A 23,419-nucleotide genomic window follows, 5' to 3' on the forward strand; every position below is an offset into this window, starting at 1 on the left:
TCAATGATCTTATGTACAACAAGTATTGCCAAACTACCCTACAATTTGCAGACGATACAAGCTTCCTTATTAGTGGTAAAACAGAAGAAAAACTAAAAGACTCCGCTATCCAAAAAATGAACAGTGTAGAACAGTGGTTCAGCTACAACAAGCTAATTATAAACAAAGAAAAGACAGTAGGACTGAACTTCTATAATGTAAAAGGAAGACACCACCCAAACATAGAAATAGAACTTAGGGACAGAGTTCTTGAAAGTGTTGACAGTACTAAATTTCTGGGACTCTTGCTCCAGAACAACACAAAATGGGAGGTACACATTGAATATTTGCAAAGAAAACTAAGCAAAACCTGTTACATGATACAGATCTTAAAAACTTGTTGCAGCAAAGCCAGCCTGGTAAATGTATACTACTCCTATGTGCATTCTGTAATTAAATATGGCATAAATCTTCTGGGGCAATACAACAACAAATATTAAACTTTTCAGGATGCAAAAGAGAATACCAAGAATTATTGAAGGGGTAAACAATATGATATCATGCAGACCAATATTCAAAAAACTATCAGTTCTTCCTCTTTCTTGCATTTTTATCTACGAAGCATCAGTTTTCATCAAACAATATATCAATAGACACCCAGATATCTTATTAAATAATGAAGATATACATGCACACAATACAAGGCAAAAATCTGACCTTCATATGAAACAGGTGAGAATATCATTGTGCCAAAAAGGCACACTACATACTTGGATAAAGATTTTCAATAATCTATCTAAACATATTAAATCAATAGTTAAACTCTGTAGTTTTACGGCTGAAGTAAAGGCATATCTAATTGATCATTACTTTTCAGTCTGACAGAATATATAATAGCCAAACAACAAAAATAAAGATGCATTAATAATATTCTACTTTGTATGTTGCCTGCAATGTTTGCTGTATTTATGAATTTGTGCTAAATTACTTCAATATCTAGTCCTTAGGATTGCAACACAAACTGTATTTTATCTTGTAAATACCTAACCATGTCCAATATCCTTGTATATATTCTATACATATAGGATTTGAAGGACTAAATAAATATGCAAGCACATCTGAATGTGTAATGAATTTTTCCCCATACTCGGACGGTGGCGTCACGCCAATTTAGCTGCTTGCAGGGATCGATCTCTAAACCAAGGATGTAAAGTTCTAGCGTTTGCTATGCCGAATACTTTGATATTGTTTGTGTTAATGTGTTGTACTGTTGTTGCAGTGAGGATGAGGTTATGTGTTTTCACGTTTATGCTCTGAGTTATGTGAATACATAAATTATACAAACATGAGATATGGCCAACTTGTAATGGGCCCTGCTGGCAGCGGGAAGGTAATGTGATTTTTTTTTCTGCGATTGTGATTGCATTTATCGAATTGTGAGTGATCGTTCATAAATTACAAGTCCTCCCTTTACAGTCCACGTACTGTTCTACGTTAGTGAAACATGCAGCGGATGAGAAGAAAGTAATCAACGTTGTGAATCTGGATCCAGCAGCAGAATTTTTTGACTATGATCCTGTCGTTGATATTCGGCAACTTATTCACGTTGATGATGCAATGGAAGACGAAGAATTGAAGTTTGGACCAAATGGTGGTTTGGTATTTTGTATGGAGTAAGTTCAAATGTTACCTGCATGAATATAAAATATGAATCCAGAATATATTTTACGTTTGAAACTTACTTAGATAGTTACACGCTTTCTGTGTTAGATGCTATGTGTGCTGTTTGTAGACTGTCAGTCGTAAAGAAGTGAAGCATTTCATTGAAACTGTGTGTTTTAAATCGTGGAGTATTCGACAGAAGCTACGCTACAGCTTTTTCATTTTGCTGCCACGAGAAAGATATCATCAGCTTCATTGTTTGTGTTTATAATTGGAGTTACATCACTTTGATAGAGATTATGAGGTACCTGGCAGGGTTTGCTCCTTTTGTTCTTCTGTATATTTAAACAATTTGAAGCAGTAATGATGTTCGTCATGTTTTATTTCTATACAATCTTGACACTCCATTCATTCTGCATAAGTCCTTTTTCTCTCTCATTTACGATTATTTTACATGTCATGGTGGTATTTCTGATTTTACAGGTGCTATTTTTTTTTCTATAGTTTATGCCAACCATTTGTGTGGTGTTACGTTCACTTCAGTGCTTAAGAGGGTGACATCTGGAGATATATTACTTACCATAACTTTATTTGATACGAGAAATTGGAGGGGAAGGACGTGAGTAAAAGAATGAACCATTATGAGTGCTACAAGACAGGTAGGGTTGAAAAAGAGGTTGTGAGAGACTGTTTATAGGTATCAGGTATTGCATGTCAATGAAAGCAACAGTTGTAACTTGTATTAAACAATACACACTGCACATTGTGGGATCTTGCTTTGAAGGCGTTTTCCAAAATTCGCACAGGAGAACTGAGTTCCTTCCTGGTATATTACTGTAATGCATCCAGGTCCCCCTACTGGGAACCAAGCTGCAGCCTTCCACACATGCATTGGACCACAGGTATTTGTTTCTGGGCATCACTGTCAAGGAGCCAACCCAAATTTGGTAACTAGGTGTATCCTCCATTACACTGCACTGGAGATGTTACTGGAAACCCTTGTTTTCCTGTGTATCTAATGGCAGTAAGTGTTGGTATTCCAAGCTGTAGTTAGTTGTAAGTATGAGTTTCTGCTTATAAGGTTATCTGATGTGCAAATATGTATCACCTCCTGCATCAAACACTACCAGACAGATGAAACTGAACTTAATAATCTTTGACTTCTCATTTGTCATGCACTGTTGTGTGCTTAGACAGTGCTTTGATATTGCAGCTTTATCTCAGTGGCTCAGGTGTTTATGCCTGTGTAATGATGGTATTCATCATATTGTTCTGATAACATAAGTAGATTTCATCCTGTAACTTGATAATGATGTGACATGTGATATCATCATGTCATACTATACAATACTTTTTTTGTACCTTTAATACATTTTAGAAGTCAGGATGTGGTGACATACTGATCAGTAGCATGGCTCGAAGTCAACCAACAAATGTGAATGTGAAATCTTACATGTAATGACTTACCTTATCTGTAGTGTAGCTTGAGGTATAGCTTAGGTTGAAAGGTGACAATGTCATTATGTGTTGGCAAAGCAATATCAAACACTTTAGTTAATCCCAATTCTTGCACTGTATGGCATGGCTGACCAATATGACATTCCACATTGACAAGGCATCTTGTTTATGTGCCTTTTCTCTTAAGACCAAATTGGCCTTTACAGAATTGAACAAATACTGGACACATTACCATCATGCACCTGGAAACAACTTGGTCACATGCGCAACTTTTTTACGAGGCCTCCATATTAGTACCACCTCTTAGTGTGGACACCAGCAGTTGCTACTCATCAGCAGTAACCATCTAAGACTGATGACCTCAGAAGTTAAGTCCCATAGTGCTCAGAGTCAGTCAGTAACCATCTAATGATGTTGAGGAGTTGCATCGACTAAGAACTGTGGAATTTACACAGCATAATCTAGCCACTGGTGTGAGAGACATATACATTCAATAGATCTACCAGGAAAGCCTGAAGAGCGACGAATGACACTCGTTTTAATCCTGGGGGAATTGGTAAAGTAGCTGGCTTAGGAAGGGTCCATGTTGTGGTTCTCTAAAAGACAAGTCATTGCGCCAGGCAGATGCTGGCATAATTTATTCAGGGGAATCCTTCGCCAGACCCTATGGTGTAACTATAGGTGCCTACTCATTCAGCAAATAGAGGGAAACTTTTTTTTTTTAAAGTTCGTGAAAGGATTGCTATCTTTTGTATTCTAAGTTAAAAGGAACATTAATTTTCACTAAGATGTATGCGCTTACCCCTTCCCCTTGATTCTGGAGGTATAATATGTGTACATAGTATGCACCAAAATACTCATTGCACATTTGTCTAGTATGTAATACAGATGTTCTGAATTTACATTGTACCTTTAATTGCTATGACAGAAATTACATTAAATCTGGAACGGTCCCCCCCCCCCCCAAAAAAAAGGGGGTAACAGAAGTGATCCTGAAAACTACCATCCAGTATCATTGACATCCATTTGTTGTAGAGTCGTAGAACATATTCCGAGTGCAAACTTAAGGAAATACGGTACATATATCTTAAACACAATTCCATGCCAACAGGCATCGATTCTTATAACATCACTCATGTGAAATACAGTCTGCCCTATTCTCATATGACATCCTGAAAGCCATAGATTAAGGCAGTCAGGTAGATGCAGTAGTTTGTGAGATATGAGGATGATTTGACTCAGTAACGAACCAACACTTAGTACCAAAAATAGTTGTATGGGCTACAAAAGAAATTTGTGACATACTCATTGATAGTTGCAACAGGCAGAAGACGTGCTTTGTTGTTGCTGCACATTTTAGAGGTTTTGATTGAAATAGACATTCGCAAGTGCCGCGATAAACTTAATATTGTTATCGTCAATTGTAGGCTTGAACTAAATTGTGGTCTTTTAAAGTTTTTAAAGACAGTAGGCCTATCCTCACTGAAAACAATCTTTCTCTAATTTCATTGTGCAATTACATGATAAGCAGGCTAGTTTTAGAATTTTCAGATGTTTATGAAACTATATTTTCGTAAATTACTAGTGCGAATGTTTTGGACACTTTATTTAATTTGTATAAAATTGGTTGTGGTTCACAGCTCAGCCAAAGTGGACATCACCCATGAATTTCCTTTTATATCAGTGCAAATAAACATGCGTTTGTCAGAATTTTTGGAAGCTACCATTGTTCTTTGCTCAACAGGATGAGGTTTATGATTTAGTTACTGTAGAAGTTTCCTAAGATACAGTGTTACATCCAGTTTTCCCTTAAAGAGGAGTAGCCCTGTATATTATCTGCATTTATCGTAAATTAACTTGGTTTTCGAGTGTGCTGACAACTATAATTAACATCAAAATCATTTAGGAGACTAGTAACTTTTACCAATGGGTTTTTATGTTGCCTTAATAGAAAACTCGTTTTGTGAATCTCCTTCAATTCTTATTGGGGATTAGCAACTTTTTAGCTCAACTGATAAAAATATAATCAGCAGGCTTAATTTAATGTTATTTTTTCTCTGCCTTGTAATATATTGCACCAGCCAAAATGCAGACCCACTGTGAATGCTGTTCTCAACTACAGGATGAGTTGGTTGTAAGCATCTGGAAATAGCCCTAACTGGTGTCAAATGATTGACAGCTGCTGCAAATTGGCGTGTTGGATGAGCTCCTGAGAGTCATGTACCTGTGATACCTATACCATAGGTACCTCAAGTACTAACCTCTCCTGTGAATCCTGTCTCCTCTGCAGAAAGTACAAGATCTGTCAATACACACCCACTTGACTGCGAGTGGTGTGTCAGTGGGGAGATCTAGGCTTCCTGTACAGGGTGGACGAGGACTAGGGAGGACTCAGTGTGTTGTACCAATCTCCCTAACCAACAAGTCTGAGGTGCTATCTTTTACTGAAATAGCCTTTGGGACTCACTTCACCTGTTTTGGGGAATCGTGTTATGTCTCGTGTCAGCAGGAGGCAAACACAAAAGGGTAGCTATCTATTAATCGTCGGCAGTTCACATGTACGGCGGACGGTGATACCCCTTAGGGAAATGGCAGCATGGGGCAGGAAAGAACACTAGTGCACTCAGTTTGTATTCATGGAGGCTTCATTAAACATGTTGAGGAGGCTATTCTGGCAGCCATTGAGGAAACAGGGTGCAGTCAACTGCAGATTTTGGCATATGTTGAAACAAATGGTGCCTGTCATCTGGCATTGTTGGGTCATTCCAGCGATTAGCAGGGTAGGTTGAGAAGACGAGCCTTGGGCATGGAGTTTCAACGAAGCTCACAATTTGCAGCATAGTTCTCAGAACTGATCGTGGCCCTTTGGTTCTGAGTCGAGTGGAAGGACTGAACCAGAGTCTTCGAAAGTTCTGTGATAAGCTAGGCTGTGACTTCCTGGGCTTGGGCCACAGGGTTGAGAAACTAGGTCATATGTTCACTACACGTCAGAGGCTGCTGTTCAGGTAGCTGACTGTATCGGGTGCATTCAATGGTTTTTTAGATTAGGCGACTCTCCTTCCAATACAGATAATGATACCTGAAGGAAACCCAGAAGTATCAGCATGAGATTGAAAGAAATGCCTCCCAAAGGTTAGAGTGTTAAAATCCTAATGGTAAACTGCTAAAGCATTTGCAACAAACTGCAAGGGTTTGAAGCACTTGTGAAAAGCAGTGAAGCTCATATAATACTAGATACAGAGAGCTGGTTGAAACCTGAAATTGTTACCATTGAGATTTTTGGGGAAAATTTAAGTGTATGTCGAAAGGATAGGCAAATGGGAAATGAAGGTGGTGTATTTGTCACAGTAGACAAAAAAACTCAAATCCACTGAAATAGAAATTGATGCTGCATGTGAGTGTGTTTGGGCAAGACTCAGTATCAGGGTGGGCATAAAATGATAATTGGATTCTTCCGTCTCCCACCAGACTCATCTTCTAATGTAACCGAAAACTTGAGAGAAAACGTCAGTTCATTTATACGTAAGTTCCCCAGTCATACTGTAATCACCAGTGGAGACTTTAATCATCCAACAATTAATTGGGAAAATTAGTTTTGTTAGTCGTGGGCATGATAACACATTCTGTGAAACTATACTAAATACCTTCTCTGAAAACTACAACAGATAGGTAGGAACTCCACTCATGATGGAAACAAATTGGATCTAATGGCAACAAATAGACCTGACCTTTTTGAGGATGTCCACATTGAAACTGGTATCAGTGACCACGATGCAGTCATGGCAACAATGATTACCAAAGTACAAAGGACAGCTGAAACAAGCAGAAAGATGTATATGTTCAGCAAACTAGATAAAAAATCAGTAGTGTCATATCTCAGCGAGGAACTTGAAACTTTCAACACAGGTCAGAAGCAACTAGAGGAATTCCAGCTCAAATGTAAAAGAGTAGTTGACCAAGCACTGGATAGGTGTGTACCCAGTACAACAGTTCATAACGGAAGGGAACCTTAATGGTATACAGTAATTCTAAAGAAACAGAGATTACTGCATAATAGGTGTAAAACAAAGCATAGGGCTATAGATAGAGAGATGCTGAATGAAACATATTTGGCTGTCAAGAGAGCAATGCATGATGCCTTCAGTGACTACCATAGCAGAATATTGTTAAATGATCTTTCACAGAACCCAAAGAAATTCTGGTCATGTGCTAAGGCTGCTAGTGGCACCAAAGTAGGTGTCCAGTCCCTAGCAATGACACAGGAACGGAAATTGAGGGTAGCAATGCAGAAGCCGAAATGCTGAACTCCATTTTTAAATATTCCTTTACAAAAGAAAACCCAATTTAACCATCGTACCACTGAAAAGGTGAATGAAATAAGTATTAGTGTCAGTGATGTTGAAAAACAGCTGAAATCGTTAAAATTGAACAAAGCTGCACGGGCCAATTGAATCTATATTCTATACTGAATTTGCGACTGAGTTAGTGCCTCTTCTAACTAAATCAATTGGAGATCCTTTGAACAAAAAACCATGCCTAGTTCTTGGAAAAAGGCATAGGTCACTGCCGTCTACAAGTAGGGTATTAGATGTAATCCACAAAACTACTGTCCAATATCCTTGGCACCGAGTATAGAATCTTAGAACGTATTCTGAGCTCAAACGTGAGGTACCTTGAACAGAATGACCTCCTCAATGCCAACCATCATGGATATTGAAAGCATCGATCTTGTGAAAACCATCTCACATTTTTTTCACTTGACATACTGAAAGCTTTGGACCACGGCAACCAGGCAGGTGCAGTGTTTCTTGACTTCTGAAAAGCATTTGACTCAGTACCACACCTACAATTATTATCAAAACTATGATCATGTGGGGTATCAAGCGAAATTTGTGACTGGATGATACTTTATGGTAGGAAGGACACAGCATGATATTTTGAATGAAGAGTCATTGTCAGTTATAGAAGTAACTTTGGGTGTGCCCCAGGGAAGTGTGTTTGGAGTCTTGCTGTTCATGTTGTACATTAATGACCTTGCACACAATATTAATAATGAATTAGGCTTTGTAGATGATGCAGTTATCTGTAATGAAGTACTATCTGAGAGAAGCCAAATAAATATTCAGTCAGATCTGATAAGATTTCAAGGTGGTGCAGAGATTGGCAACTTGTTCTAAATGTTCAGAAATTTTGCTCTTCATTTAAAACGAAAATATGTAATATCCTATAACATCAATGAGTCATTGTTGGAATCACCCAACTCATACAGATACCTGGTAGGGATATGAAATGTAATGATCACATAGGTTCAGTTGTGGGTAGAGCAGGTGGCGGATTTCAGTTTATTGGTAGAGTACTGGGGAAGTGCAATCAGTCCACAAAAGAGATTGCTTACAAATCATTCATGTGACCCATCCTAGAATATTGCTCAAGTGTGTGGGACTTGTACCAGATAGGACAAACAGGAGTATTGAATGTATACAGAGAAGGGCAGCACGAACGGTCACAGGTTGGTTTAATCCATGGGAGAGTGTCACAGTGATACTGAAGGAACTGAACTGGCAGTCACTTGAAGACAGACATCAACTATACAGTGAAAGCCCACTCACCTATATGATAGCTTGCAGATCTCAATTATGTGCCTGGCAGAGGTCTCATCAAACCATCTTCAGGATATTCCTCTACCTTTCCACTCTTGAACAGCACCCGGAAAAAACAAACACTTAAATCTTTCTATGTAAGCTCTGATTTAGCTTATTTTGTTGTGATGATCATAGTGGGTGCCAACAAAATACTTTTGCGTTTGGAGGAGAAAGTTGGTGGTTGAAATTTCATTAGAAGATCCTACTGCAACAAAAAATGCCTCTGTTTTGGTGACTGCCATTTAAATTCACGTATCATATTTGTGACACTCTATACCCTATTTCATGATGATACGGAACACATTGCCCTTCTCTGAACTTTTTCGAGTCCTCCATCAATCGTATCTGACGCGGATCCTACACCATGCAGCAATACTAGAGAAGAGGATGGACAATCATAGTGTAGGCAGTCTCTAGCAGACACTGTTGGAATTTCTAAGTGTTTTGCCAATAAATAGCAGCCTTTGGTTAACTCTCCACACAACATTATCTATGTGATGATTCTTGTTTAAGTTATTCATAGTTGTAATGCAAAAGTATTTAGTTCAGTTAAGAGCCTTTACATTTGTAAGATTTCATGTGTAACCAAAATTTAGTGAATTTCTTTTAATACTCATAGAGGACTTCATATTTTTCATTATTTTGAGCCAGTTGCCAGTTTTCACAACACACACAGTTTTAAGAACCAGTATTAAGTGGGGATCCTAGGACTATACTGCAGCTCCCTACACATCACTCCTGTAGAGACCTATGATTATACTTTTAGTCAGTTTCATGTTCCCTTTGTGCAATAAACTGTAATAATGTGGAACGAGTAATTTTACATTCACATCACACATTAATTTGTAAATATAATGACACGCTGAACATGTATAAGTTGTTGTTGTTCATTATATTTATTTATTTTAAATATACAGATGTGAGTTAGTAATTCCTACCCAGCACCTTTTACAGATTACAATAATAGAAATTATTATATGGAATAGGAGGAGTTGTCAAGGAGAAACTTTCTCAGTTTATTTTCAAATTTTGCTTTTCTGTCTGTCAGATGTTTTACATCACTGGGTAGCTTTTCAAAAATTTTAGTTGCAGCATTGTGCACCCATTTTTGTGCTAAAGACAATGTTAATGAGAAGTAATGAATGCCATTTCATATTGTAATTATGTACATCATTGTTCCTTTTGAACTGCAGTGGTTTATTTACAACAAACTTCATGATGGAATACTTGTATTGTGAAGCAGTAATCAAAATACCCAACTCCTTAAAAATATATGTACAAGATGAGCATGGGTGGTCTCCACATATTATTCTTACAGCACATTTTTGAGCAATGAAGACTTTTCTAAGTCGTGCTTTTTTCCAGCTTTTAACCTGATAATTTTGAAGTTTGCACCCTATTTATTATTTCCTCTCCATGCGTTACACTTATCATTGGTGTTGTACCTTTAGATCTGCAGGTCTGAATATATTGTGTCCTTTTAAAATTGAGAGTTAGGCTGTTCACAGAAAAACAGTCAGTGACACTTTTAAGAACCTAGTTTACTGTTTCTTCTGTTCCTGTATGTAGGCTTGGATTGATTACAAAACTAGTCTCATTGACAAATAGAACTAATTCTGCTTGTTTTATATTAGACAGAAGATCATTTACACATATGAGGAACAAGTCTTGGGGAACCCCATATGTGGTTTCTCCTTAGTCACAAGAATCTTCCCTAATTACATTGACTGAGTTACTAAGTACAAATTTCTGCATTCTTTTGGTTATGTATGCCATTAGTCATTGTGTAACTGTAGCATCAATTCCATAAAACCTCAATTTATATAGGAGAATATTGTGATACACACAGTACCTTAGAAAGATCACGGAAAATACCAACCAGTGCTATTTTCATACATAATGCTTGTAAAATATGGTGAGTGATTATGTCAATGGCATTGTCAGTAGAGCAACTAATTGCAGCATGCACAAATGCCTGTATGATTGAAGCCATTCTTCCTACATGTCTTACATGAGTGGCATGGAAAGAAACCATAATATGTGATACTATGTGTAATTTCCCATTGTGCAGTTCACAGCTGTTTGCAGATTTTTGATGTGGAGGAGGTAGATAAAAATGTGGTAACACCAAATAGGAAACACATTATCATGGGTAGTACAGAGTAAGAAACCTGCTGGCATCCAAAACAGCATCCAGTCATCTTGGAATTGTAGTACACATCCTGTATGGTTTTCAGGAGAATCTTTTACCATTGTTCGTGCAAAATAGAGACAAGTTCAGTTAACAATGATGGAGTTGGATAGCGATCATGTACCCTTCTCTCCAAAGTAGACCACAAAGACTCACTAATAATGAGATCTGGGGACTCTGGTGGCCAGGGGTCAATCTCATGCTCACAAAACCCATCTTGGATGAAGCAAACTGTGTGAGCAGAGGCCCTGCAGTCTTGGAACACATCACTGTTGGGGAACAAACATTTTAGTAGGGGATGGACCTGATCAATCAAAATAGTTATATAATTCTAGGCAGTAGGGGTGACCATGCAGAGTGAACATGGAGCCATCAAATACCAAGATATGACTCCCCCAATCTTCACTGAACTCCTGCCATTTTTTGCTCTTGGGGTGTAAACTTGGCAAGAAGTTGGAAACAGTGGGAAACAAGACTCTTCCGTTGCTCCACAGACCACACTTTTTGGCTTTGGCGCCTCATTTTCCTGTTATGGCCATTTGCATGATTGATGAGTGGTTTCGGAATTCCAACTCGCCCTGCAATTCCATGCTTATGTAGCTCCACTTGTATTGTTTTGATGCTGACAGGATTCATGATTGAGACATTCAGTTCTGCAGTGACCTTTGCAGCTGTTGTCCTCTTTATATTTCATCACAATCTTCTTCATTGAATCACTCAACATACACTTTCAGCTGCTTTGTGATAGCAGATGATATTTTTCCACTTTCTCTGTGTGCGGTATGGTTATGGAAGAAGCACCCACCATATGAGCACCAACTGTCTACCCATGTTCAAATACTCTTATTTCTGACGTAATGCTCTCTAATCACACCGAACACTATTCTGACCACTACTGTCACTTGTGAATGTGTTGAGGACATTGCACAGGTACTGTTCATGATCATATACAACACCAAAACCTGCAGGCTTGTGTAGCGTCTGCATATATATTCAAGCCTGCATTTCTCGTGGCATTTCCTTATTTTTGTTCAACCTCTGTAGAAAAGCCCGTTGACTCACATGAACTTGGGCATAATGTGTTGGTAGCAGGACAAGAGGTAGAATGAGAACAGTGCCATTATCTTTTTTGTGGGGTAATGTTGGCAGGACTTACTGTGAAGTGTGATGGGAAGGTGAGATGGCGTGTTGAATACACAATGAGAGAACAGTTGGTGGGTGATTTGTTTCATGGCAAAGATTGAAAGTAATTGTGCCAAATCCAAATATGAATATAATTACAGCAGTTGTGATTCTAAAGTTTGCAACATATTTGCTGTTAAAAAAATGAAAAAACTAAATGTGCTGCGTAATCTGTTCAATGCCTTTACTTTTTCTCATGACGTCACACTGACCTGGTCATCTCATAACCGAACTATCTCCTTTCAACCTAATGTATACCTGAGGCTGTGCTACAGTTACATCTATTACCAAAACCTGCATCCAAAATCTAGAGGAAAATATTGGAACTGTGGAAGGGGCAATTTAAGACAACCTTCTATGACTCAACATAAGTATGAATTATTTACAAATAATACTGAATAAATTCAATGCTCGAATATATTGTAGCTTTTCTTGCCTCTCACCGGTTACCAATTACTATCATCATTAGATACATGGAACAGATACATGACCAAGGTATTTAGCACGAGGGTGGTTTGAAAAATTCTCGGAATCACCACGAGAGGTCAGCACTAGTGCAACGAGTTGTTCAATTGATTGCTGCATGTAAACATGTGCCACATCAGTGCTCTTGGAAGAGAGCTGTGGCTGTGACATGGCTCTGTTGTTCGTGCTTAATAATTTGCGAAGATGGAAAAAATTGAGGTCCGAGCAGTGATTAAGTACATCATAAAGAAAGGTATGAAAGCAAAGGACATACAGGCTGATTTCCAGAATATACTGGTGGATTCTGCTCATTCATATTCAACTGTTGCCAAGTGGACAAATGAATCTGAATTTGGTCGGGAGCACTTAGATGATGAACCACGCAGTGGTTGGCCAAAATGTGTCACTACTCTGGAAATCATTCCAAAAGTTCACAAAATGGTCATGGAGGATCGCCGATTGAAAGTGAGTGAAATTGCTCACCTCTGAAAGGGTATTGCACATTTTAACTGAAGAATTAGAAATGGAAAAAATTATCTGCAGGATAGGTGCCGCGACTCGTGACGCTGGATCAAAAACGCGTGAGAATGGACATAATGTAACAATGTTTGGCCCATTTTAGGAGAAATGAACAAGATTTTTTGTGCTGGTTTGTGACCACAGGTGAAACTTGGGTGCACTACTATACCCAGAAAAAAAAAAAAAAAAAAAAAAAAAAAAAAAAAAAAAAAAAAAAAAAAAACAGTCAGAGCAGTAGAAACATGCTGATTCTCCACCAACAAAGAAAGCAAAGATAATTCCATCTGCGGGAAAGGTCATGGCATCAGTGTTCTGGGATACAAAGGGGATTGTGTTTGTAGATTATGTCCGCACTTGCCAAACAATTACTGGAGAATACCATGTTAACATCCTGGACAAATTGCAACAAAAGATACACGAAAAAATGCCAGGTTTAGCAACGAAGAAAGTCATCTTCCATCACGACAATGCATGCCTGCACACGTGCCATTGCCTTGGCTAAATTACACAAACTAAGGTATGAATTTTTGCCACACCAGCCTTATTCACCTGATATGGCTCTGTCAGACTTCCATCTCTTCCCGAAACTGAAAATTTTTCTTGGTGGATGAAGATTCACCTCAAACGAAGAATTGATAGCCGAAGTTGACAACTATTTTGCAGACCTGGAGGAAACTCATTTTTGAGATGGGATCAAGGCACTGGAACATCGTTGGACCAAGTGCATTAATTTACAAGCAGACTACATTGAAAAATAAAAAAAAAAGTATGTGATATAAGTACTTTTTTCTATTCCATTCTGAGAACTTTTCAAACCACCCTTGTATACAGGAAAAGTGCCCTGGCTAGTCCTGCCTGTATATTAGACTTGAGCCTTGAGCCAGTCTGTCGGTGCACAGCTATTGCTGTCATAGCCATACTGTGTGTGGGAGTAATGATGAAGTAACGATATCATTATTTTGTATGTTCAGCTGCACACAACTGTCAAGCAATTTCTTGTTCCCATCTAGGTGTAAATCTGAAACTTTTCCACCATATTATCACCTGCATGTGGAGAGGCCTTAGCAGTGTCATCCAGTCCTTACAAAGGGAGAGTATTTAATTATTTGAACAATAATATTTCAAATCACTGATTCAGACAAGAGGCAAAATTCAAATCCAATGACCTCAGTCACATGCTCATTGCATGAATATTTAACAAGGTGGAAAACTTGATAAGCAAATTTCTATTGTAATATCAGTTTTTCTCGGTCATCAGGACCCATCAATGTGTTGCCTAGATGAAGAACTATTGGATGTGGTGGTAAAGTAGTTTTAATATCAGCCAAACAGATAGTTGAAGAAAGTCGCAAGATGTCGTCAGTCGGTAAAGGGTGGAGACATTGTGCTCAGACTGAAGCTGCAGACATGTCACCATGAAAGGATACCTTTTTTTTTCCCAGGGCACACCCTCCTGGCACCTCCATCGAATGACCAACCTAAATGACAGGAAGTGTTCCCCACCACTTTCCCCCCTGTGGGTCCGGGGATAAGAATAGGCCTGAGATATTCTTGCTTGTTGTAAGAGGCGACTAAAAGGAGCTTCACATGTTTCAGCCTTCATGTGATGGTCCCCTGTAGGGTTTGACCTCCATTCTACAAAATTTTCCCGAAGAGTGAACCAATTGGGGAAGGGCGCCTTACATGGTGCATCATGTCCGTTGTGCATTGAGATCTTTAGCCTACTTTCTCGTTGTCGCATTTCAGTCCTGCTCATTCTCCATCTCCTCGGCAAGGACACCTTCCTGGGTGCGTTTTCCACCATGCACCATGCACTATGCAGTGTCGCATTCTGCGTCGACGATGACCATGGACTTATTTGCACCTGATATCCAGCACAGTAGCCAGCCCGTTGTGGTGGGGTCACCATGTACCCTGTTGGTTGTAGCCCCCTGACTTCACAGGGATTGCTCTTCTGATGCCTGTGCCGTTAGCTCCCCGCTTATGCCAAGGGGTAGTTGCCCATCCCCCTGGGGCATCGGGACTCCTGGTAGTGGCCATCCTGCCAGGTGTCCTTTGCTGTGGCTGGGTGGCCCTGGTTGGAATGGGTGGCATCAGGGCAGATGACATGCAGTGAAACGTAGTCCATCATCTCTTGCTGGTGGTGAAACACCAGCAGTCTCTAAGCGTTCACAAGCTCAATTCAACGCACAGAAGTATGACCCCAAATCGTTCCCCTCCCTGGCCACACCATGGGAGGAACGTCAGGCTAAGGATGCCAGCAGATCTTATTCACCCCGGTACTTTGTATGTTCGAGAGCTGATGGGGAATCTTTCATGATGATGAAGCCTCAGTTTTTTGTTGAGCATTTAGAGGACGAGTTTGGGGAGGTGGAGGGATTGTCCAAAATGAGATCTAGGCCAGTCTTGATCAAAACAGCATCCCCTGCCCAGTCACGGACGTTACTTGCTTGTAACAACTGGGGGATGTTTCTGTAACCATCAAGCCCCATAAGAGCTTAAGTATGGTCCAGGGTATCATGTTTCACAGGGGCCTTCTATTGCAGTGTGGCGATGAGTTGTGCGCCATTTTAGAGCGGCGAGGTGTACATTTCGTCCAGTGTGTCCACCAGGGTCCGAGGGATAATCGGGTTGCCATCGGTGCCTTCATCTTGGCCTTCGAGGGTGATACATTGCCTGAGGTCAAGGTGATGGTCTACCACTGTGATGCAAAGTCCTATATCCCTCCCCCGATGTGGTGCTTTAAGTGCTGGAAGTTCAGCCATGTGTCTTCCCACTGTAATTCCAGCGTTACATGTTGAGATTGCGGACACCCATCACATCCCATTACTCCATGTGCCCCGCCTCCTATCTGTGTCATCTGCGGAGAGCACCATTCACCTTGCTCGCCAGACTGCAGGATTCTCCAGAAACAAAGGAAAATTATGGAGTACAAGACCCTGGACCGACTGACCTACACTGAGGCCAAGAGAAAATTTGAACGCCTGCATCCTGTATGTATGACATCGTCTTATGCCACCGCTACAATAGTTCTGGCACCATCAGCTCCGCCAACCCCAGTCACCTCTCTGAGCCGGAAGACTACACCTGTCTCCTTGATGGTGGGGGGCACTTCCCTCCCTGTTGGTTTCGCACGCACCACCTACTTCGGGACACCCCCCCCCCCCCCCCCCCCCCAAACTATCAGGGACGTCCGTCCCCACCTTTAAGATGGAGAAGCATAAGTCTTCTTCAGCTTCTCTCACTAGGATGGGGTCCCCTGGGTCATTCCCTTCCCAGGTTTCTGCTAGTGGGAAAGATGACACCCACCAGTGGCTGGAGAGCTCAAAAGAAGCTGGTTGTAGGTCTTCATGCTCATCCTCAGTCCCCGAGACAGAGCCAGTGAATTCCTCCAAGCCAGGGAAACCCAAGGAGCAGCAAGAGAAATAAAAAAAAGTAGACCCATAAGACCAAGGAAATTGCGATGCCACCCACACCACCGCTACCTACAAGCTCTGTGTCTGACGATGGGGTGGAGATTCTGGCGTCCACTGAGGACCTAGATCTCTCCAGACCCTCAGACACAATGGATATAGACTGCTCAGGCAAAAAGTGGGTGGCAGCAGGTGGCCCTGAGACATAAAATGCCTCATTGAATGTTGCATGCCTTCCCAGTCTCACGATGACGTCATCCTCCAGTGGAATTGCAGCGGTTTTTTCACCGCCTGGCTGAGCTACGGCAACTGGGTTGGGTCCTGGAGTCACGTGGCTTGCTGGCTCCATGTCAGGGCAGCTTCCGCCAGGGTCGCTTTACCACTGATAATCTTGTATCCATCGAGTCTGCCATCTGAACATCCTTTTCCAGATGGCAACACCTGATTGCCGTCTTTTTTGACCTACGTAAAGCATACGACACGACTTGGTGACATCATATCCTTGCCACATTGTATGAGTGGGGTCTCCAGGGACCACTCCTGATTTTTATCCGAAACTTCCTGTCTCTCCATACTTTCCATGTCCAAGTTGGTGACTCCCATAGTTTCATCCATGTCCAAGAGAATGGAGTCCCTACAGGAAGCCATCCACAAGGTGCAGTCATGGACTCTAGCCCATGGCTTCCAGTTTTCCGGCATGAAGACGTGTCATGCATTTCTGTTGGCATCATACCGTTCATCCGGAACCAGCACTTTACCTTGATGACGATCCACTCACTGTAGTGGGGACATATCGATTCGTAGGTCTGATTTTCGGCACTAGTTTTACTTGGCTTCCTCATCTCCGTCAGCTTAAACGGAAGTGTTGGCAGCACTTCAGTGCCCTCCGCTGCCTGAGAAACACCAACTTGGGTGCAGATCGCTCCACGCTGCTGCAATTCTACAGAGCCCTTATACAATCCCGCCTTGACTGTGGGAGTGTTATTTATGGTTTGGTGATGCCCTCAGCATTGCGTTTGCTCGACCCATTGCTCTATTGCAGAGTTTGACTACCAGGAGCTTTTAGGACAAGTCTGGTGACAACCGTACTGGTGGAGGCTGGAGACCCTCCATTGAATATCAGATGTGCGCAACTGCTCACCAGTTATGTTGCACACACACTCATAGCTCACCTGAACATCCTAATTATTGTCTTCTTTTCCCAACCACAGCGGTTCACCTCCCGCATAGTTGACCCAGGTCAGGGTTAATGATTTCGGTTCGTGAGTGATTGCTTCTGTCTGAACTGGAGTCCATGCCTGTACCACCTCTCCTTGAGGTCCATTCACGTACACCTCTGTGGTGTAGCTGTAGGCCGAAGCTTGGCCTGGAGCTTTTGCATGGCCCTAAGGCCTCCGTTAACCCTGCGGCTCACCCATATCACTTCCTCTCAATTCTTGAAGTGTTCTGGGGCTCTGAAGTGGTTTACACCGACAGCTCGATGGCTGATGGTAATGTTGGCTACGCCTTTGACCACAGAGGCCATATTGAACAGCATTCCATGCCCGATGGCTGCAGTGTATTCACTGCAGAGCTGGTGGCCGTATCTCGTGCACTTCAGTATATCCGTTCATGCCCTGAGGAATTGTTTCTTCTGTGTACTGATTCCTAGAGCAGCCTAAAAGGTATCGACCGGTGCTACCTTCGCCATACTTTGGTGGTGTCCATCCAGGAGTCATCTATGCCCTGGACCAGTCCTATCGTTCAGTGGTGTTTATGTGGACTGCAGGACACGTCAGTATACCAGGCAACGAACTTGCTGGCAGGCTGGCCAAACAGGCTACACGGAAACCGCTTCTGGAGATAGGCAAATCTGAATCTGACCTGCATTCTGACTTACGCTGCAGGGTTTTTCAACTTTGGGAGACAGAATGGCATAACAGTATGCACAGCAAACTGTGTGTCATTAAGGAGACTATGAAAGTGCGCAAGTCTGCCATGCGGGCATCTCGCAGGGAGTCAATTGTCCTCTGCTGGCTCCGCATTGGCCATGCTTGGGCCACCCACAGTTACCTCCTGCGCCGTGAAGACCCACCTCAGTGTCATGCGGCGCCCAGCTGACAGTGGCCCATATTCTGGTGCACTGTCCCGCTTTGATTGTCCAGCGATGAAATCTTGGATTACCAGACTCGTTGCCAGTCATTTTATCTGCCTATGCCTCATTAGCTGATTTAATTTTGTGTTTTATTCACGAGGGTGGGTTTTATCATTTGATCTAAGTTTTAGTGCATGTCCTTTGTTCCTCTGTGTCCTCCACCATAGCGCTTTTAGGGTGGGGGCTTTAAGGTGTTGCAGAGTGGCTGGCATTTCCTTTTTACTCTCTAGGTCGGCCAGCCACTGTAATCCGCTTTCTTGTTTTACTCTCTTCTGTTTCTAGAGTCTCTCTGTTGTTTTCTTGTCCTCTTTGGTCCTTTTAGTGTTTGTTGCCATTCCTTTGTTCTTGTGGTTTTTCCTTTCTTTCCATTTTGTGTTGTATGTCTTGTCTGTTTTATTCTCACACTTGTGGCATTGTTTTATTAGGAATAAGGGACCGATGACTTCATAGTTTTGTCCCTTCTCCCCTCTTTTAAACAAACCAACCAACCCACCACTCAGGCAACTCTGGCCAAAAAAAGCCACAGGAATGAACAGCACTGCCTTCCCCTCCCCCTCCCCAATTCTCTCTCCTGCCTTGGTAAGGCTGAATAAAGGATTTACTTCTTTTGTTGACTACAGGAAATGCTTTTTCGTGGAGCATGCACTTCATTGTGTTTCCTTTAAGGTAGGAAAACTTCTTAGAGCTGCTCTCTGGCCCCCATTCTGTTGCAGATTTCAAATGTTGTTAAAACATTAATGTGGAAGTCTCTGTCATCTTGTGTTAACATGAACTGGTGTTCATTACTTTGGAATCAGTTGTGTGCAAAATCATAGCGGTAACATCCACTTACGCCACGGGATTATGCCATGTGCCGGCCTTGACGATTATAATTACATGCACACACAACTTGCTCTACGAGCTGTCTGTATACTATGCATCGATGTTGATGGGGTAGGAATTGCCATGCTTATCAACCTTTGTTTTCACGTCCCTTACCTCTCAGGGTCAGCAACAGTATCGCCTGCCTTATTCTTAAGATGAAGTCCCACGCTTCATTAATTAGGACTCCATGAGGGCCAGACAAACATGACTGTTTATCCATCAAGTTATTCGGAACTGTGGATTGATGTTGTCCCTGCTATAGAAAATCATCCAGATATATTCTTAAATGGGCAATAAATAATCATTCCATTGACTTACTGCTTTTTTTGCTGTGTATTTGTGACCTTCCTCCTGTCCTATATTATATAACTACCCCTGGTGGAAACACGTACTGTAAGGTCAGCACCCAATGCTGTCATGGTCAGGGGACTGAAGACCTACAAGGAATATAAAATATATTTTGCCTGCTGGTAGGGAAGTGGTGACAGATTGGACAGCTAATTTCATTCACACTACAAAGATACATAAGCCAATCTCGCCAATGTTTGTTGTGGGCTTCCTAAATGTAACGTACTAATGACCGAGGGAGAGAAATGATTCCCTCCCCAAAGAAGTATTAGTACAGGCAGAATTGACTTTGTGAAACATTGCTGGCTCTCATTTAACAAGATTTCATGAAATTATGAATGTAAGTGAATATTAAAGTCCTCCCACCTGTATCTCTGATAGGGATTGAATAGCATACTCCACTATCTATTGATAACAAACAGGTAAATATAAGGAGTATCTTTTATAATATCTGAATGACCAACTTCTATAATATCTGAATAACCTAAAGAATGTGTTATGCAGTATATTATTGTAAATGGCAAGTGGTGTCCTTGCTGAGTGAAGTGGTGCCATGTTTAAGCTACTGGACCTGCATTTAGCAGGATTGAGATTCACATTGCTGTCTGGTCATCCTGATTTTGTTTTTCCATGGTTTCCTTAAATAATTTGACGCAGTTGTTGAGATGCTTCCTTTGAAAAGACTGTAGCTGATTTTCAACATCTTCATTGATTTCTTTAAGTATACTTTGAAACAAAAGTAAAACCTGTAGTATTTCAAGTAAGATTTTGTTCAAAGTGATTATGTAGACATCTTTCATGTGTGGTTATGTGGTGTAGCCTAATTTATTTGACATAGTTATGTATACAGGAATATGCACAGAACAGTTTTTTCAGGTGCACACACAGATGTTTGCTTGGTTGCAGATGTGTGTAATAACTAGCCTTTGATTGTAGTTGCCATATAGCTAACACAGATATTCAGTCCATAGAAAGTAGATCATCAAGTAACATGTGGCAGGAGGAGCTGACCCTGCATGAACCCCAATTTTCTTTTGAATTTGTTGGGATTTACAGTTTATTGCCTTATGTCCAACTGGGAGCTTGTTGAAGACCTCTGCACCAGCATAAGGATAAGGAACATTACTCTGAAGTCTGCATAAGGAGTCTATTTGTAAAAGAAAATGTTAGTGACCCCCCCCCCCCCCCCCCCCCCACACACACACAGATACCCTTGCCTCTTTTTTGTGATGTTAGGGCAGTATACCAAGAAAAGGAAGAGGATTGGAGATACACAATTTTTAACAGTGAGTTATATATATTAAGAAAACTAAAAAATAATCATTGTGTTTTCTCTCGTATAGGTACCTGGTGGAGAATATCGACTGGTTGGAAGAGCAGCTAGGTGAGGATGAGGATGACTACACTCTGTTTGACTGTCCTGGGCAGATAGAGCTGTACACACACATGACAGTCATGAGACAGCTTGTTGAACATCTGCAGCGTCAGGACTTTCGCCTTTGTGCGGTGTTCCTCATAGACTCTCAGTTTATGGTAGATCCTGCCAAGTTTCTGTCTGGCACAATGGCAGCATTAAGTGTTATGACAAATTTAGAACTTCCACATATAAATGTCTTGAGCAAGATGGACCTATTAAGCAAGACTGCACGATCACGCCTTGACAGGTAAAGCTTCTGTGCTGTATCTTGTGTAGAATAATGATTTTTTGCCACTTTTCTGAAAACTCTTCCCCATTTTTCAAACTTTGATTATTTAAATAATCCTAAATTGCTTATGTCCTTTTTTTGTTGTCTGTTCAACCCCTTTCACCACCTTGAGAAACTATTTTATAGTTGCAAAATCTCGGAATTCTGATTAATTATAAAAGCTGTTCTGTAGTAGTCATTGTTTCAGGAACTGCTATGGAAACACTAACCTCCAATCTCAAATACGAGTGTGGTTCGATAAATCTGGTAAATTTCCATAAAAAATGGAACATTTTTCTTGCACCTTCATGGATGGAATCTTGATTATTTCAAGGATTGTGTAAAGAATTTTAACAATGTACTGCATTCAATTCATTTTTGACAATCATATGAATTGTTCAGTGTCTTGACTATGATTGAAAATGGGGAAAACTGAGTTTTGTGCTGTTATCATTTGAAGGGTGGACTGCCGTACAGATCAAAACAGAATTGAAGTTCATGCAAATGCTGCAACAACTTTGATGACCATTTACTTTTGGATTAATGACTTTAAACATACTTGGGCGAGCATCGAAGATGATATGCCCTCTGAATGTCCAGTTGAGGTTACCACAAAGGGAACCATTGAGAGAAGCCATGATATGGTAATGCAAGGCCACCAACTAGAAATAAGTGAGATTGCTGAGACCATAGGTATCTCAATTAACTGAGTGCATAATATCCTGCAGGAAGAATTGGCTATGAAGAAGCTGTATATGAGGTGGGTGCAACGATTGGTCACAATCTATCAAAAGTGCATCTGGCGATAGATTTCAACACAATATCTGGTGATATTTAACCCCAATCCACAAGACTTTTTGTGCTTATTTGTGACTCAGCACTTAACATTTCTGGGCTGAGATGCCGTGGTCCATACATAAGACTCTCACCTGATGTTTCGCCTTCGACTGTGGAAGGCATCCTCCGAGGACAATCGGCGAACTGCAACGAGAGCACTAGTGAGCGCCATATATACAAGCCATCCAGATGGCGCCGCTGTCAATCACGTGATGTCGGCTGTGCTGTGATCTCTGATATTGCCAACTTTCTCAATTGAAACTAAGGTGATCATGAAATAAAGTTTAGTGAGACGACCGGCAAAGCAAAGACGTCGCATTATTATGCGTGAATGTACAGAGAGGCCATTGAGATTGCCAAACACTGCAATAATTTTAATAGAAAAGATGAAGGCATTAAGCTGGATAAGATATGGATGTCAATGTTGCAGCAACAGCGTGACAATCAATTAGTGGTACAGAGCCGAGTGGAGGGTCTGAATCAGAGGCTGAGACGGTTCTGCGACCGTGTGGGCTGCAGATTCCTCGACTTGCGCCATAGGGTGGTGGGGTTTCGGGTTCCGCTGGATAGGTCAGGAGTCCACTACACGCAACAAGCGGCTACACGGGTAGCAGGGGTTGTGTGGCGTGGGCTGGGCGGTTTTTTAGGTTAGATGGCCTTGGGCAAGTACAGAAAGGGCAACAGCCTCAACGGGTGCGGGGCAAAGTCAGGACATGCGGGGACCAAGCAGCAATCGGTATTGTAATTGTCAACTGTCGAAGCTGCGTTGGTAAAGTACCGGAACTTCAAGCGCTGATAGAAAGCACCGAAGCTGAAATCGTTATAGGTACAGAAAGCTGGCTTAAGCCAGAGATAAATTCTGCCGAAATTTTTACAAAGGTGCAGACGGTGTTTAGAAAGGATAGATTGCATGCAACCGGTGGTGGAGTGTTCGTCGCTGTTAGTAGTAGTTTATCCTGTAGTGAAGTAGAAGTGGATAGTTCCTGTGAATTATTATGGGTGGAGGTTACACTAAACAACCGAACTAGGTTAATAATTGG

At 41.3% G+C, this 23,419-nt stretch overlaps 1 protein-coding gene across 1 annotated transcript in view; it reads left to right on the top strand.

The window, feature by feature from the left end:
- The first annotated feature begins 1,190 nt into the window (after window positions 1-1,190).
- LOC124619905 (GPN-loop GTPase 3) overlaps window positions 1,191-23,419 on the top strand; it is a 30,895-nt gene continuing 8,666 nt past the window's right edge. The window contains exons 1-3 of the mRNA XM_047146542.1: window positions 1,191-1,369; window positions 1,456-1,652; window positions 21,201-21,521. Of these exons, the coding sequence (XP_047002498.1) occupies window positions 1,325-1,369; window positions 1,456-1,652; window positions 21,201-21,521 (563 nt within the window). The 5' untranslated portion in view covers window positions 1,191-1,324. The remainder of the gene's footprint in view (window positions 1,370-1,455; window positions 1,653-21,200; window positions 21,522-23,419) is intronic.

Source organism: Schistocerca americana, chromosome 1 (assembly GCF_021461395.2).
Source record: "Schistocerca americana isolate TAMUIC-IGC-003095 chromosome 1, iqSchAmer2.1, whole genome shotgun sequence".
NCBI lineage: Eukaryota > Metazoa > Arthropoda > Insecta > Orthoptera > Acrididae > Schistocerca > Schistocerca americana.